General features: G+C 43.3%; 1 protein-coding gene across 1 annotated transcript in view; it reads left to right on the top strand.

Annotated features, from left to right (window-relative positions):
* Nucleotides 1-18,954, top strand: part of MEGF11 (multiple EGF like domains 11) — a 471,865-nt gene that overhangs the window by 228,880 nt on the left and 224,031 nt on the right. The window contains 1 exon segment of the mRNA XM_032233167.1: nt 12,707-12,953. Coding sequence (XP_032089058.1) covers nt 12,707-12,953 — 247 coding nt within the window.

The raw sequence follows: 18,954 nt of genomic DNA, 5'->3' as shown, positions 1-18,954 counted from the left end.
TTCTCACTGCCAGGGAATTTCTCCTTAAGTTCCAGGTTAGATCTCTCCTTGATTAGTTTCCATCCATCGCTTCTTGTCTTGCCTTCTGGTGCTTTGGAGAAGAGGTTGATCCCCTCTTCTTTGTGAGAGCCCTTCAAGTACTGGGAGATTGCTATCATGTCATCCCCAATCCTTCTCTTTATTAGACAAGACATGCCTAGTTCCCTCAATTGTTCATCGTGCTGATGAGCTGGGTGGATAAGGTCAGGTCAAGGCTGTGCTGAGATCTCTTAGTAGATTTAACTCCCTAAAAAGGGAGGGCAGGGATTGGATTGCAGCTACCATCTTGATTTATTCTCCTGCTTTTTTAAAAAAAAGTTTTTTATTTTTGGTTCTCTGTATACAATTATAGCTATACATTCACATAGTTATTATTCTTTTTTACATTCATCATTCTTACACATTTGTCATTCCATTTACAGTTATAACATACCATTTGGGTTGCTTTGTTTACCATCCCTCGCCTGTTTTGACACCACCTTCTTTTCCATTTCTTTTCTCCCTCCCTCCCTCCTTTCTCTACTTTTTTCCTTCCTCTCTCCTTTCCCTTCCTTCTTCCATTACCTCTCCCTTACTCCTCTCTTCCTCTTCCCCTTCTAGCCCTCTCTCCTTCTCTCCTTCTCCCATCTTCCTCTCCTCACCACTTTCTTCCTTCCCTCCTCTTCCTCTCCTCTCCTCCTCTCTTCCTTTCTTTTTCTATTGTTATAGGTGTCTCTTCCGGCTCTTAATTTTAATTTTCTTGGTGTGGTATTTCCGTACACTCAAAAATAATTGTTCCCTTTTCTTCTCAAATCTATCCTAATTATGGTTTTTTCCCCACCATTGTATCTTACTTTTGAAATATACTTATATATTATTATTTTCTTCCCTATTTCCCCCCCTCTTCCCCCCCTTTTCTACTTAATGGCGTATCATCTGGGTTCCATATGTTCCCCTTACTTTCTTTTCTGTATATCTTTCTCTAAAATCTTTCCCATGTCTTGAAGTACATCGATTCCTCTTTATCCTTTATTTTCAAAGTCAATCTGTTCATCTCTGCAGAGTCTAGAATTTTTTAAATTTATTATCTCCTCCTCTGTTGGTACTTTATTTAATTTCCAAATTTTAAGCAAATAAAATTCTCGCTGCTTGAGCAGGGGGTTGCACTAGATGACCTACAAGGCCCCTTGCAACTCTGTTAATCTGTTAAAAATCTGTTATTTTGACTCCTCTCCTGCAGATCCCCTGCAAGGTTCTCCCAAGTTCCCAGGTTGAGCTTTTGCAGCTTTGATAAATTTTGGGGGGCTTCCTCTGATCGGGGAAAGGCCAGAAAAAGTGAAGGTGGTGGCCACAATCCCATGACTCGAGCCCCACCCACTTTATTACCTATGAAGGTTTTGATCACGGAAATTGCAGCTGCCATTTTGACTTTTTGGACTCCGTAGGCAGCCGTTCTGGATCTTTTGTCTCCGGTGTTGCTGACTTTAAAGAATAGCTTTCAAGGCTCTCTTTTCTTTTCATGAGGGAGCCGTATCGTGTTCCTTTTCAATTTGACCACTGGATGTGTCTGGCTGTCTTTCTTTTCCTCTGCCTAAGCTTTGGCACAATGATTTATTTTAATATATATCACTACAGTGTCCACAAAAGGCCCGTCCAACTTCAGAAAGCCGCATTTGTCTAAGCAAACAACAGGACGTTGGTTGAGTTGGGGACTCGGCCTTACAAATGCACAAAGCCAACATCAGGGAGCTGCACCCCATGCATGTTTCTTTTGGGAATGAGCCGAGGAGCCCCCTCCCCTCCTTTTCTCTCGGCCCCCATGTCCTCCTCCATTTGGAGTTCAGCCACAAATCTTCCCTGCTCTTTTCCAGTCGTAGCCTGAAAGAGCCATAATAATTGCACGCTTCCTGAGCATTGCATTGATTTGGGCCAAATGTGGGCCCTGGCTTATCTGTTAACAAATTTAAGGTCATGAGGACATAATCGCTCGTGGAACTCTTGAGTCCAGGCCTCCCTCTTTTCGCAGCCCATTCATTGATTGCAAAAGGGACATCAATTTGTTTCCCCAATTTCTGAATGATTAGGGGGCTGGAGGCCAAATCTTATGAAGAACGGTTGCAAGAATTGGGTATGTCTGGTCTAATGAAAAGAAGGACTAGGGGAGACATGAGAGCAGTCTTCCAAAATCTGAGGGACTCCTACAAAGACGAGGGGAGTCAACCTATTTTCCAAAGCACCAAAAGGCCAGACAAGGAACAATGGATGGAAACTAACCAAGGAGAGAAGCAACCTAGAACTAAGGAGAAATATTCCTAACAGCAGTCAACCAATGGAGCAGAAGTTGCCTTCGGAAGTTGTGGGTGATCCATCACTGGAGGCTTTCAAAAAGAGACTGGACTGCCATCTGTCAGAAATGGTGTAGGGTCTGGCTTCTCCATTGACTTTCCTTGTCAGGAGGTTGCAAAAAGGGATCACATGTCTTTTGGACACAGCAATGGTCATAAGTATGAACCCATTCCCAAGCATCTGAATTTTGATCACGAGACCATAGGAATGCTGCAACAGTAGTAAGTGTGAAAGACAGTCATAAGTCAACTTTCTCAATGCTGTTGTAACTTTGAAGGGTCATTAAATGAACGGTTGTAAGGCCAGGACTACAAGGCCATGTGCCACGTAGCAATCTTGCAAACAAGAGCAGCACCTCCTGCATTTTAGTGCAATCTAACCAAGAAATGACCATCCCAACCTTGCACAGTGAAGTTGTATATGCAAATTGCACGTTCCTGATGGGTAGCTTGGCTTTCAAGAGTGTCAATCAAATCCTTCTCCCATAGGAGACCCACAGAAGCTCCAAAACACCCCTCTTGCCTTCCAAGCTGCTAGGAATCTTCCTTTGCTTGAGGGTCTGCTTTGAGCAAAACATCTGGAGAAGTAACCAGAACCTCGTTGAAACAAGACAAGGCAATATCTAGGGATGCAGTGAAAATCTTTCCTGGCAGAAGTATCGTTTCAAAATATTCTTTTCTTCTGCATAGTTCAAAGCCGTCATTAATTAAATATCAATTTAAATACCTACCCCATTTGAGGTTCCTGTCCTGAATTCCTTGCCTACCTTCTACCGCCTTCCTCTTCCTAAAGATTGTAATCAGAAACAGCCAACAGAGTCAGAATAGAGCTGGAAGGGACCTTGGAGGTCTTCTAGTCCAACACCTGTTCAAGGAGGACACCCTATATACAATTTCAGACAAGTGGCTGTCCAGTCTCTTCTTAAAAACCTCCAGCAGTGAAGGCAACCAGTTTCACTGATAAATTGTTCTCACTATTAGGAAGATTCTCCTTAATTCCAGGTTGCTTCTTTCCTTGATTAGTTTCCATCCATTGTTTCTTGTCTTGCCTTCAGATGCTTTGGAAAATAGGTTGACCATCTCATCTTTGTGGCAGCCCCTCAAATATTGGAATACAGCTTGTTTAGTGACTGTCCAAAGTTACAACGGCACTGAAAAAAAGTTATTTATGATCATTTTTCATACTTATGACTGTTGCAGTATCCCCATGGTCAGGAGATCAAAAGTTGAATGCTTGGCAACTTAATAGAATAGCAAAGTTGAAGGGACCTTGGAGGTCTTCTAGTCCAACCCCCTGCCTAGGCAGGAAAACCTATACCGTTTCAGACAAATGACTATCCAACATCTTCATAAAGACTTCCAGTGTTGGGGCATTCACAACTTCTGGAGGCAACTTCTGTTCCCCTGATTCATTGTTCTCACTCTCAGGAAATTTCTCCTCAGTTCTAAGTTGCTTCTCTCCTTGATTAGTTTCCACCCATTGCTTCTTTTCCTGCACTCAGGTGCCTTGAAAAATAGTTTGACTCCCTCTTCTTTGTGGCAGCCCCTGAGATATCAGAAGACTGCTATCATGTCTCCCCTAGTCCTTCTTTCTATTAAACTAGACATACCCAGTTCCTGCAATCGTTCTTCATATGTTTTAGTCTCCAGTCCCCCAATCATCTTTGTTGCTCTTCTCTGCACTCTTTCTAGAGTCTCCACATCCTTTCTACATAATGGTGACCAAAACTTAATGCAATATTCCAAGTGTGGCCTTACCAAGGCATTATAAAGTGGTATTAACACTTCACGTGATCTTGATTCTATTCCTCTGTTGATGCAGCCTAGAACTGTGTTGGTTTTTTTGGAAGTTGCTGCACATGGCTGGCTCATATTTAAATGGTTCTCCACTAGGACTCCAAGATCCCTTTCACAGTTACTACTGTTGAGCAAGGTACCACCTATACTGTACCTGTGCATTTCGTTTTTCTTCCCTAAATGTAGAGCCTTACTCTTTTCACCATTGAATTTCATTTTATTAGATAGTGCCCAATGTTCAAGTTTGTCAAGATCCTTCTGTATCTTGAGCCTATCTTCTGGAGTGTTGGCTATTCCTGCCAGCTTGGTGTCATCTGCAAATTTGATGAGTTCCCCAACTTGTTCATCTTTATGATGGTTGAGGTGTCCTGGGATTATGTGATCACTATTTGTAATCTTCGACAAGCAAAATCAAGAGGAAAGTCAGATTCACTTAACAACCAGTTACTAACTTAACAACTGCAGTGATTCACTTAACAGCTGTGGCAAGAAAGGTCCTAAGTGGACCAAAACTTACTGAACAACTTTCTTGCTTAGAAATAGAAATTTGGGGCTCAATTTTTAAATGCCTGGAGATTCTCAATCATGGTTGTCTCAAAGGTGCTTTTTCAAAGCTTCATCAGATTCTGGGAGTGGAAGGATTAGTTCTGATAGAACCATCCAGCAAGAACTGATGAAGCTCCTTGGATGAGAAGCAAAAGGTCTTCTTCTTCTCAAGGGAAGAAACAGAGTCCAGTTGCCTTTTGAAAAAGCATCTTTGGGACAATTTGGACTCAATTGTGGTGGTATATTGAGGGCCACCTGTATTGGAATGACAGTTCCAGAATCTTTAGCCAAAATGACCAGTGACCATCTTGACCAAGAATCTTGGGAATCCTAGGACCATGATGGGGAACCTATGGCACACATGCCAGAGGTGGTACTTAGAGCCCTCTTTGTGGGCTGCTCTTCTGGTTTAAAAAACAGGCTGTTTGGGGGCTGTTTTGTGCCTTTTTCATGCTGTTTTGGGGCCATTTTAGGCCATTTTTTCCAGGCTGAAAACAGTCTAAAAACAGCCCCAAAACAGCCAAAAAACAGGCATGCATGCACTGGCCAGATAGTCTTCGGGTTTCCGATGCTCTGGCACACGAACATGCATGTGCATGCATGCATGTTCCAGTTTGGGCGCTTGGTGCCGAAAAGGTTCTCCATCACTGTCCTAGTGTCATCATGGAAACCACCAGTGAGCAAAGATCAGCCGGTTGTAGAGAGCTGGCTTTCTTCATGGGACTTTTTGGAACTAGTGCCTGGAAAAAACATGAGCCTGGCTTTTTCTTGTAAATAGGCAAGTTGAAAAGGGGGCAGATCAGTTTGCATCCAATTTAGACTGGTAGGTAAGTAGCAGGAGAAAATTATATATTACTCTTATATACGTTTCTCCCATCTGGTGTTAGATATGTCTGCCTGATGAAGACATTCTTATGGAAATGACTTCCAACAGCACAATTATACCTTTTAGAAATAAAATTCGGCAAAGGGCCCCTTAGGGATGTGGATTTTTTTTTTACCTGACTAATAGCTTCACGTTCATTAAGATAGAAAAATAATATTTGATTTTTGTAGTAGGATTGAACATTTCCTTCTGTTTAGCTTGATTGGCTGATTCTTTGATTTATCAATTTACTTGGAATAAATTGCTGTCTGGAATTCTGCTTGTTTTAAATATAATTCATCCAGTTTGCTCCTTTTCTTGCAAAATTAATGTTTTTAAATTGTACAAAATGTAGGGTAGAACAGTTCTAGAAGAGTTTATTCTACCCTTTCTATCTCTTGCTTATTCAGATTTAAATTAGAACAAATTAGGCAATTTGAAGCTGGTCTGTACTATAAAATGAGCCTGAAATTTCAGCCTTCTGATTGTGGTGGACCATGCAGTTTCACCTTCTCCTCACCTTTGATGGAACTTCTGCAAAGTTTTTTAAAATATATACTTTGTGCAAAGTTCTTTACATAAGCTCAAAGAAATTCGCAGAGAGGTACTGAAATAAAGCCAAATTAAGTCAGATCTTTTAAGGACACTACCTGTTGATTCCTTTATTAATGGTCTCTCTAAAGAAGGATTCAGATAATGTGATTTTTTTAAAAGAAGCTAATGCTGTTTGTCTTGGAAATCAAGAACAGTCTTGGTGTTTGAGAACAGGCCAAAATGCTGACATTTCAGTTCTAAAAGCAGAGATGCTAAAATTCAGGATTAATGTTTTGGCCTGGATACTCTTTACTTCTGTAGATGGTTCTTCATTTGTGGTCAGAGTTCTGGAAAGACATCTTCATGCATGCTCAATGGCAGACTTGACTTCATCTTCGTCTTTTCCTTCTTCTCCTCCTCCTCCTCATTTTTCTTCTTCTACCTCCTCCCCTCCTCCTCATTTCTTGTCTTGGAGATTTGAGACTGGTTTATTCTGGATTCTGGCCAAGGCCTAGCCAAAATTCATGTCCATTGTTTGACTGTGGAAATCATGTCAGGAAAAGGATTTACTTTTGGTTTTAGCTAGAGGCATCCCGAAGGATCCCTCTGGATGTCTTCCAAAGTGAAGTGGCCTCCTGTGGCCTTTCTTCAAAACTGAAAAGTTACAGTAACAGAATTAAACAGAGTTGGAAGGGACCTTGGAGGTCTCCTAGTCTAACCCCCTGCTCAATCAGGATACCTGATACAATTTCAGATAAATGGCTGTTCAGACTCTTCTTCAAAGCCTCCAAGTGATGGATCATCCACAACTTCCAGAAGTAAGCCATTCCACTGGTTAATTGTTCTCACTGTCAGGAAATTTCTCCTTAGTTTTAGGAGATGCTTCTCTCCTTGGTTAGTTTCCATCCACCTCTTCTTGTCTTGCCTTCTGGTGCTTTGGAAAATAGGTTGTTGTTAGGTACCTAGGGAGGCTTCAGATGGATGGGGAAAGGGGTCATGTAAGCCTTAAGATCATCTTCTCCCATGAAGACCTATTGGGAGAATCCTCTGGCCAAAGGCTTCCCTGCGCCTTCTTCTTTTCAATCCCAAAGGGTTTGGGATCTCCTCTTGTTGAGCTTTTCAACAAGCGCTGTGCTACTGCCATCACTAATTGGGAGCTCGGACCTTGGGAAGCCACAGGCAACTGTCCTCTCCTTAGAAAATGTTTTTCCCAGTAATAACATATGGCTCTCAGAATTGGACTATAAGGAAGGCTGAGAGTGGAAGAATTGATGCTTTCGAATTGTGGTGTTGAAAAAGTCTCTTTAGAGTCCCTTGGGCTATAAGGAGACCCAATCAATCCACCCTAAAGGAAAACAATCTTCTTCTTTGGAAGGCCAGATACTGAAGCTGAAGCTCAAACACTTTGGCCCCCAAATCAGAAGAGAGGACTCCTTGGGGAAGTCCCTGATGTTGGGAAGGATCGAAGGCAAAAGGAGAAGGATGAGGCAGAGGCTGAGATGGTTAGATAGTGTCTTTGATGCAAAGAACATGAATTTGGGTAAACTCTGGGAGACACTGGAGGTGGAGGGTTGGACTCTTGTTGTCTGTAGGTTGATGTCCGTAGGATTGTAAGGAGTCAAACACCACTTAGCTACTGAACAACAACAATGAGATTTGGAGCATAAGGAAGGCTGAGCATCGAAGAATTGATGCTTTTGAATGGTGGTCTTGGAAAAGATCTTTGAGAGTCCCTTGGGCTGCAAGGAGACCCAAACGGTCCATCCTAAAAGAAATCAACCCTGATTGTTCCTTGGAAGGACAGATCCTGAAGCTGAAGCTCAAATACTTTGGCCACCAAATGAGAAGAGAGGACTCCTTGAAGAAGACCCTGATCTTGGGAAAAATGGAAGGCAAAAGGAGAAGGGGATGTCAGAGGATGAAATGGTTAGATGATGGAGACAGTGGAGGCATTCTGTGGTCCATGGGGTCACGAAGAGTTGAACACAACTTAGCAACTGAACAACAGCAAATAGAAAATGTGGAGAGCTCTTTTATGTCCAGTATCCTTCAGAGGTTTATGTCGGAGGTTTGGCTTTAGTGAAGCAGAAACCCAAATCCTGCATTGTCCTACAAGTGTTGTGGGGAAGGTCTCCTGCCTGAAGGGACTAAAAAACGGTTGCTGGAACAGGTGTAGACGAGACATGAACAATCTTTAAACTTTGTTTTCTGGCTGGAATCCTGAAGTCTTACTTGCTTTACTTTTAGGCAGTTGGAAACTGGATCCTCAGGGGGTAAGAGGAATAGATGCAGTATACTCTAAGAATAAAATAATGGGAGAGAGGACTAGAAGCTTAAGCCAGGGATCTGCAAGCATTAGAATCAAATTCATGAGTCCTTCGCCACAAAACTTCCATTCACGTCTTCCTTTTGAATATCACTCTTCTCAGAAATCCAATTTAAGAAGTAAAGTTTTATTTATTGCTGTTGTTGAAAAAATGGTTTCTGGAAATCACTTTAGGATTTAGAGCATATCTCCCTCCCTCTCCCAAAAGTATATCCCAGCATAAATCACCTTCTTGAATCTTCTCTATCAGTGATGGAGAACCTTTTCAGTACCAAGTGCCCAAACCTGAAGCGTACACACACACTCAAAGACCAGCTGGACGGCCCATGCATGCCTGGTTTTTGGCCAGTTGTGGCAGGTTTTGGGCCATTTTCAGGCCATTTTGTGACCCCAAAAATGCCCTAAAAATGGGCCGAAAAATGATCTGGAAATGGTTCAGAAAATGGCCTTAAACTGCCCCCAAAACAGCCTGAAGTGGCCCAAAAAGCAGCCTGAAAACAGTCTGGAAAATGCCCTGAAAAATGCCCTGTTTTTGACCGTTTTTCAGGCTGTTTTTGGTCCGTTTTCTGGCACCTGTGAAGACCAGCTGGCCAGTGCACATGTGCACATTGGAAACCAGAAGAACTGCTGGTGATGGTGCACTTGACCCCGGATATGGCTGTGCATGTCACCTCTGGCACGCATGTCATAGGTTCCACATCACATTTCAATATGATTGGATTGCTGTTCTAGGAACATAAGCCCGAATAGCCTTTTCCACATCTGTAAATATATGTTTTCTTTTGGGAGACCCCTTATCTCTTCAACCATGGCTCCTGTGTTACTTGGAGTGCATACTTGTGAACTCCCTCAAAGGCTTTCGTGTCCAAATGTTCTTGGTGTTGAAAAGACCAGAGGTTGAGACACAATAGCTGATTCCAACTCATGAAAGCTACAATCGCCCTCCAGTTCTTATTTCTTTTATTTGATTTTGTTATTATTTGGAGGCTGTTTACTTCTTCGTTTGGGCTTGAATTTTCAGATATGTGGAACTTTCCATCTGCTTGTTTTTATAGCAATTTATCAATTCTAGGACAAAAAAACCCGCCAATTTCTTTGTAAATTCAGTGACTATATTTTGAAAAATCCTAAATGCATTTTAAAAATTTGTTAAAATGTTTTATATAAATAGCCCCAAAATATAATCATGAATGTAATTTCCATCCATCCTTTTCTTGTTAATATGCATTGAGTAAACTGACCTAAAATCAGAAACTTCCTGGTATAGTGAGAACAATTAACCAGTAGAATGATTTGCCTCCAGAAGTTGTGGGTGCTCCATCACTGGAGGTCTTCAAGAAGCGATTGGACAGCCATTTGTCTGGAATAGTATAGGGTCTCCTGCTCGAGCAGGGGGGGTCAGACTAGAAGGCCTCCAAGCTCCCTTCCGACGGTTATTCTGTTAATCATTGGAATGACTTGCCTCCTGGAGTTCTGGGTGTTCCATCACTGGAGGTCTTCATGAAGAGATTAGAGAATAATTTGTCCATGAGGGGATAAAGTTTCTTACCTTGAGCATGGGGTTGGATTAGAAGACCTCCAAGGTCCCTTCCAGCGCTATCATTCTAGGACTCTGTATTCTATTAAAGCTGGTAGTATGACAAGATGCCACTAGACTTTTGATTTTGGGCTAATATAGACTAACATGGTTCTCCTCCTAATGGGAATAGACTTGGTAATTGGCTGTCTGTAGAAGTCATAAATCCAGAAGGGTCAGTGGATAAAGACTGTGAGGTTGATGGGACAGCAGTCTGGATATTAATGGAATCTGGATTAGTGCAAAGGACAGCGGGAAAGAAGAAGAAAAAATGAAACAAAACATGAACAAAACACATCCCTCCCATCTTGAAGTGTTGTGGAGTGTGGTGAATTATAGCATCTGCTGCCTGAAATCGAATAATGATAGGAGACTATAAAAGAGACTGATTCACATTTTAATGGAGTTCATGAGTGTATATCTGTTTACTTAATGCTAAAACCCTCGTTCCAATTTTGGCTGAAAATTAATCTGAAAAAGTTCTGACAAAAGGGGTGATGTATAGGACTCAAACGGAATTCTACATGCCCTCCAGTACCTATTCAGATTACATCTGACGGCAAGAATACATTTTTATTAGAAATGGACTATAGAACCCAAAAGAAAGAAGAAACTTCCCGACTTATTGTCAGGGTTCAAAATAGCATCCAAAAGTAAATCAGAGTCCAAGGCAAAGTATTGCTCAAAGTGCCGATTTATTAAGAGAGACGTGTTGGCACATCTGGGAAAACCAGAATATGAAAGCTTCCTGATTTTCCCCACCCAGTTGAAAGTTCAAGATCTTGCCCCCACACCCACAAGCCTGTCACATGGTCCAATCTCCCACTGCCATGCTGGCAGTTCCACCCATCCAATTCCGGTCAGATGCAGAGGTGCAGAGACAAAGGATGACCTTGGCTTTCTAGAAAGAATTTTGTTATGGCTACATATCATCTAACTCTGTACAACCCCCTCTCCCATTTTCCCACAATAGAAAATTCATAGTAGAGTAATAGAAAGTGTGGCAGGCCTGAGGTCCAAAAGAAAAGATCGTTGCAGGCCTGACACTTACAGTGATTAATCAGTGGAACAATTTGCCTCCAGAGGTTGTGGGTGCCCCATCATTGGAGGTTTTGAAGAAGAGATGGATGGGCATTTGTAGGAATGGTACAAGACAGGGGTGTCCAACCTTGGCAATTTTAAGACTAGTGAACTTTGACTCCAGAATTCCCTAGCCAGTCACATTGGCTGAAGAATTCTGGGGTTGAAGTCCACAAGTCTTAGAGTTGCCAAGATTGGACGTCCTCTGCTTCAGGAGAGGGTTGGACTAGAAGACCTTTGAAATCCCTTCCAGCCCTATCATTCTGTGATTCTAAGCTTGTGTTTTATTGGTAGTATGACAAGACGCCATTAGATTTCTGATTTTTGGCTAATATAGACTAACATGGCTCTCCTCCTAATGGGAATAGACTTAGTGATTGGCTGTCTTTAGAAGTAATAAATTCAGAAGGGTCAGTGGATAAAGACTGAGTTGATGGGACAGCACTTTGGATATTCCCCATATTTATTTATTTTATTTATTTTAATTTGTCAATAAGTGCAAGGAAACAAGTAGGAAAACACATGAAAAAATGGCACAAATAAATGGATATAAATAAGCAAAACATAGCCATAAACACACAAAAAGAGTACATATAAATGGGAGATTAGGACAGGGACGGTAGGCACACTGGTGCACTTATATACGCCCCCTTAGGGACCTCTTAAGAAACGCATAAGGTCCACGGTAGACAGTTTAAGGTAAAAGGTGTGCGGGTTAGAGGAACTAACAACAGGATTGGGTAGGGTGTTCCACACATTTATTACTCTATTGCTGAAATCATTTGTTTGTCAAAATATTGACTGGGGAATTTTGGGAGTTGAAGTCCACAAGTCTTAAAGTTGACAAGGTTGGACACCCCTGGCATAAGGTCTCCTGCTGGAGCAGGGGTTGGACTAGAACAACCCCAAGGTCGCTTCAGCTCTTTGATTCTATGTTCTATCTTACAAAATAATGAATTAATAGCCTTTTCTATCATGAAATCTGTTCTTCCTGAGCATTGTTTGAGTCACATTCCCTGATTTCTTCAGATCCCCTTTATATCCTTGAGAAAGCTTGCAGCAAACCAAGTGTCACCTCCTCCACCTCCAAGAGATTCAATGAAATGTGAAATGTTTCAATGAAAACTCTGGGATAGAAACGATAAATTAACAATGGAAACTACGTACAAGGAAGCCCTGTATAAAATGTTTTGCAGGTGGCATTTGCCACCGGCAAGATTAGCAGAGATGTTTAAAAACATGTCCAACAAATGTTGGAAATGCAATCAGATACCAGGTTGGTACCATCATATGTGGTGGACATATCTAAAGGGAAAAGAATTTTAAACAAAAACACATACACGGTTCCTTTAAATGATAAAGCAACATATAGATTTAAAACCAGAAATATTTCTGTTAGGTATACTGCCAGAAAAATATGACAGTGCGAATGTATATTTGATACTACATGTTTTGACAGCACCGAGAAGTGTATTTGCACAACATTGAAAAAATGAAGACACTCCTACAGATGAAAATATAATTTAAAAAAATATTAGATTGGATGGATTGGTTAACATTAAAGATAAAGGACAGTTGACAGTTCTCTTTAAAGGATCTTCCTGTTGTTGTTGTTTCAGGTTGTGATCAGGACCACTGGGGCCCCCACTGCAGCAACCCTTGCCAATGCCGGAATGGAGCTCTGTGCAACCCCATCACTGGCGCCTGCGTGTGTGCACCGGGATACAAAGGATGGCGCTGCGAGGACCTGTGCGAGCCGGGAACTTACGGGAAAGGCTGCCTGCTCAAGTGCCAGTGTCACAATGGGGCAACCTGTGACCACAACACAGGAGAATGTCATTGTGCACCTGGATACACAGGAGTGTTGTAAGTCAAGGGTCTGTGGACTTTACATTCAGGGGAAGCAGTAGCTAGTTTTGTGTAGAGGTGAAGGCCTCGCGTTAGAAACCGGAAAATTGTGACTTCAAGTCCTGCTGTAGACATGAACCCAACTGGGCCAGTTGTTTTCTCTCGGCCCTAATAGCAATAGCAACAGAACTTAGACTTACTGTATTTTTCAGAGTATAAGACGCACCTGAGTATAAGAGGCACCAAGATTTTGAAGAGGCAAATTTTTTTAAAAAAAAATTTTGTACTCTGCAGACCTCCCAAAAACGACCCATTTTTTGCGAAAACGGGCCAATTTTTTGTCAAAAAAGGGCATGCATAGCCTTTAGGAGGCTTATAGAGTGCTCCTGGGGGCAGGGGGGCAAAAAGGAGCAAAAAACAGCCTGTTTTTCAATCATATTTGCCTTCCCCAGCTCCCAGGAGCACTCTGGAAGCCTCCTAAAAGCTATGCATGTCCATTTTTGCAAAGGGGGTGGGGTTTCAGGAGGCCAAAAATGCTGTATTCAGTGTATAAGATGCACCCAGATTTTCACCCTATTTTTTGAGGGGAAAAGGTGCATCTTATACTAAAAAAAATATGGTATATACCACGTCACAGTGCTTTACAGTCCTCTCTGAGCGGTTTACAGAGTCAGCCTCTTACTCCCAACAATCTGGGGCCTCATTTTACCAACCTCGGAGGGATGGGAGGCTGAGTCAACCTTGAGCCTGGTGAGATTCCATTTGCCAAATTGTAGTCAGCTGGCAGTCAGCAGAAGTAGCCTGCAGTAATGCACTCTAACCACTGCAGCACCGTTACTCTTTAAAGAAGAAGACAAAGGCAACCCATGATTAGAAATGGGTTTAGAAATCGCCTAGAAATGCCAAGAAAATTGCAGGGACTTGCCCCAGGTAGTTGCCAGGAATCAACCCTGATCAAAATGCACAAAGTAATACTCAGGACAGCTTACCCTTATCTCTAAACATCATCAAACAGCATCATCTGCCTATCCCATGTATCCTGGACCCTTGGGAAGAACTTGATAGGTGGACAAAAATTGCAAATCCAGTCTGATCCAGTCTGTGCAGCAACTCATAATAACAACGTACCACATCCCATCGCTATCTTCTAGAGCAATGATGGTGAACCTTTTTGGCACCAAGTGCCGAAAATGGAGCATGGGCATGCACTTGTCAGGGCCACAACTCGGGAGAGGGGCTGGCCAGGGGGCATGCGCACTCTGGAAAATAAACTTCCAGTTTCTGGTGCATGCAGGCACCCTGCCCAGCTAGTCTTCTGGTTACTGGAACACATGTGCACATAACAATCAGCTGGGCAGCACGCATGCTCACATCAGAAAACGGAAGACCAGCTCTTCCATTTTCTGGCACTGCCATACACACGAAGGCTGATCATCACACGTGCATGCGCACCAAAAACCCGGAAGAGGAACGGGCGACACCGTGTGTGCCAGGCAACATGGCTCCGCGTGCCACTTTGGGCACATGTGCCATTGTTTCGCCATCACGGTTCTAGAGTAAAAAAAAACATCCCATCTTCTGCATAGGGTGTCAACAAGCATTTTGGGGTTCAATGAAGTCCGCAACTTTCTTTAACAACATTAAAATGATACAGATTCTTGAAAGCTTCCAGTGATAAAGATTAACAGAGTTGGAAGGGACCCTGTATGTCATCTAGTCCAACCCCCTCACCCAATCAGGAGACCCTGCACCATTTCTGACAGAGGGCAGCCCAGGCTCTTCTTGAAAATGGTTTGAAATTTTGAGATGTTCACCTATGCTGAAAGATTTCAACATCCTCATTCATGAGAGCCTGCAAGATTTTACTGCTCCTGTCCCAATGCTCAGAAGAATATAGGTGGTCTGCATTGTTCAGTTAGTAGCAATAGCGCTTAGACTTATATACTGCTTCACCGTGCTTCTATAGCCCTCTCTAAGCAGTTTACAGAGTTAGCCTATTGGCCCCCCAACAATCTCATTTTACCCATCTCGAAAGGATGGAAGGCTGAGTCAGCCCTGAGCTAGTCAGGATCGAACTCCAGACAGTGCACAGAATTGGCCTGCAGTACTGCATTCTAACCACTGCACCACCACAGGAAGGAAGGAGGAAAGGAGGGAGGGAGGGAGGAAGAGCAATAGCTATAGCACTTATATACCACTTCACAGTGCTTTACAGCCTTCTCTAAGCGGTTCACAGAGTCAACCTCTTGCCCCCAACAATCTGGGTCCTCATTTTACCCACCTCAGAAGGATGGAAGGCTGAATCAACCTGGAGCCTGGTGAGATTCGAACTGCCAAATTGCAGTCAGCTGGCTGTCAGCAGAAGTAGCCTCTAACCACTGTGCCTGATTGCCAGTAACCTGGTTGTTAAGTGAATTTGGCTTCCCCATTGCTTGTCCAGAAGGTCACAAAAGGGGGTCACATGACCCCATGACACTGCAACGGTGATAAATGTGAGTCAGTTGCCAAGCGTTCTGAATTTGAATTGTGTAACCATGGGGATGCTGCAAAGGTTATGACTTTGAAAAATGGTCATACGTCTCTTTACCTCAGTGCCATTGGAACTTTAAACGGTCACTAAATGAACAGTTGTAAGCCGAGGACTCCCTGTACAACAAGGCCATCCTCTTCCATCGCCAATTGAGAGTGTATTAACTTTTTTAGAATGAATGAGCGGAAGAACCTATTCTATTTCAGGAAAGAGACTGTCTAGAGCAGTGATGGCTAAGCTTTTTGTTGTTGTGTGCTGAAAGCGCATGTGTGCGTGCAACAGCGTGCATGCACATCCATAATGCAATGTGGCATGCCCCCATGCCAGGGACGTGCAGTCACTAGAGGCAGGGTGGGCGTGGCCTCACCAGTCATGAGGAAAAGAAAAGAATTTTAAAGAATTTTTAAAAAATAATTAAAGCCAAGGTAGTTGCTACCAGATTCACAGTGACTTGGAACAGTGCTTAGTGTTAACTATAGGAGGAGGCCAGAGAAATAGGGGCCTCCTGTGCATAAGCAGTTTTTCACCTTTTAAGAGTTAAGCAGGGGTTAACAAGCAAAAAATTTCGTATGCAAAGGAGGCACCTGTTCTCTCACCTCCTGTAGAGGGCATTTTTAGAGGCTTTTTAAAGTTCTCTGGGAGCAACTGGCTCAGTCTGACTCAGAGCTCTGGCCTTTCATGAGGGCAGGGCAAGCAGAAGCAGAGTTGAAATCGTCTCTGAAACAGCTGGAAAAGGTCTGTGTGTGGGGCTGGGGGATGAATTCAAAAAGTTTGATCGGAAGGCAGCAGGGGAAGGTGGGGTATGGCAGAGGAGCTGCTTTCAAGCCTTTGGAAAATATCCAATCCAACTTCTGTGTTTGTGTTTGTTTGAGAGTGAGTGAGTGAGTGAGTGAGTGATCCAATTTCTCTGTGTGCATGTGTCTGTTTGAGAGAGGGGGGAGGGAGGGAGAGAGGGAGGAAGGAGGGGGAGGGAGAAGAAAAAAATTGGGAAAACTTATTTTGCAAGGGGGGAAAATGCTGTCGCTTTAAATCGGAACTGAGCATGCCTGGCTGTGGAATTCTGGGAGTTGAAGTCCACAAGTCTAAAAAGTGCCTCACCAGCCATAAAGCTGACCGCACGTCACTGCCCCATGCACATGTGACGCCCTGCGGGGGGGCTGGGCCCCAGCACATGCGCATACAATCTCCAAGTATCCGTGCATGACCTCCCATGCGTGCACATGTGACACCCACACATGCACCCTGTCCCCTGCGCACGCAGGCTATAGGTTCGCCATCACGGGTCTAGACTCTTTCTAAAACCTCCAGTGATGGAGCATCCACAACTTCTAGTGGCAAGGTATTCCACTGGTTAATTGTCCTCCCTGTCGAGAAGTTGCTTCTCAATTCCTTACTCTTCCTATCGGTGCATGTTCGTGGAGCATGGGGCAGAAGTGACATCACACATGTCACGACAGCATTCTGATGCCACCACGGCTTCCAAGCAGACCCCAATGCTAATGTGCATTAATAGACCTATCATTCCCTGCGAATTGATCTGGCAAGAGAAAGCATTTATTTTTCTCAGTTCAAAAGTGCTTCCCTGAGACAGGCAGGGGCTATTGATTTCGCTTTCCTCGTAAATATTTATAAATGTTGTTGTTTATTGGGAACATTAGGGATCTGGGACAGATTAGAAATTCATAAGGAAATTCAGCTGCTTCCGCCTGTGTGCGTTTGTGTGTGCGTGTGTGCGTGCGTGCATGCGTGCTCCAAACTCTCCATGAGTCCATCCATCCAGATTTTCGGTATGTCTGTTGAATTGATCCTGCCTGACTTCTCCAAGTTTTATTTAGTTCCCAACCTCAGACTCAGGTGTGAGGTTTTCTCGAGGGCTTCGCAGTCCGCAGTAAATCCCCTCTCTTTGCGGTCTGCTCTTAGGGACAGAGTTCAAATTTCTGGTTTGTTTTTGTTAAAGTTTAAAAACATGGAACTCCATCAGGGTAGAAGGAGAAATTGGTGGGGCTCGAAGTTATCCCAAACCATTCAAGGTTACAATGAAAAAAGTGACTTATGACCATTTTACACTCTGTTGCAACCTCCCTGCAGTCACGTAATCAAAATTCAGATGCTTGGCAACTGATTCATATTTATGATGGTTACATTATCCCAGGATCATGTGATGATGGAACAAAGGTTTCCTTCATCCCTGGAGGCTTTCAAGAAGAGACTGGACTGCCATCTATCAGAAATGGTATAGGGTCTCCTGCTTGGGCGGGGAGGTGGATTAGATGACCCACAAGGTTCCTTCCAACTCTGTTATTGTGTTATATTGAGACTTTGGAAAGAGTGCAAAGAAGAGCACAAAGAGCTAAAATATATGAAGAATGGTTACAGGGACTGGGCATGGCTGGTCTAGTGAAGAGAAGGACCAGGGGAGACGTGATAGCATATTCCAATATTTGAGGGGCTGCCCAGAGAGGGGGGGGGTTTCAAGCTATTTTCCAAGGCACCTGAAGGCCAGACAAGGAATAATGGATGGAAACTGAACAAGGAGAGATTCAACCTGGAGATAAGGAGGAATTTTCTGACAGTGAGAACAATCAACCAAAGGAACAGAAGTTGCCTTCAGAAGTTATGGGAGTTTCATCTCTAGAAGCTTTCAAGAAGAGACTGGACTGCCATCTGTCAGAAATGGTGTAGGGTCTCCTGCTTGGGGATTGGGTTGGACTAGATGACCTCCAAGGTCCCTTCCAACTCTGTTAGTGTGTTAAATCTGATTATAAGGAATCCACCAAACGATTTGAAATGTTTTCCTTCTGCTTTTGGGAATGTTGTGGATTCTTTCAGTTGGAGAGGAAGATTACACACTTACCCTTTAAAACTGACTCTGGCCAGAATTGGTTCTTTTGCAGATTTCCTGGGTGGAAAATATGCATGTCTGGCCATCATGATTCAGTGGAATTTGTGTTAACCCCTACTTACATCCCACACATAAAGACACTTGTACTCTCCCTATATCTGGTAGGCCAGTGATGGTGCCAAAAAGTGAGCACTTCGCACTCGGTTGGGCCACGACCAGGAAGAGGAGCTACCCGGGGGCATGTGCGCACCAGAAAACGAACTCCTGGTTTCTGGCACACACATGCCATGCTGATTGTCATGTGTGCATGCATGCCAGAAACCCAGAAAAGGAACAGGTGATGATACGCATTCCTGGAGACATGGCTCACCGTGCCACTTTGGGCATGCATGCCACAGGTTCGCTACTGCGGTGGTAGGCTATGCAGGTAGTCCTTAAATTATGACCATAATTGAGGCCAACATTTCTGTTGTTAAGTGAGTTTTGCCCCATTTTATTACCTTTATTGCCACAGTTGTTAGCTGAATCGCCCCAATGGATAAGTTAATAAGACGGTTGTTAAGTGAATCTGGCCTCCCTCCTTTTTGTGGTCAGAAGGTTGCAAAAGGGGATCACATGACCCCGGGACATTGCAACCGTCGTAAGTA

This window comes from Thamnophis elegans, chromosome 16, assembly GCF_009769535.1.
Source record: "Thamnophis elegans isolate rThaEle1 chromosome 16, rThaEle1.pri, whole genome shotgun sequence".
Taxonomy (NCBI): Eukaryota; Metazoa; Chordata; class Lepidosauria; order Squamata; family Colubridae; genus Thamnophis; species Thamnophis elegans.
This window is presented reverse-complemented; position numbering and strand designations above follow the sequence as displayed.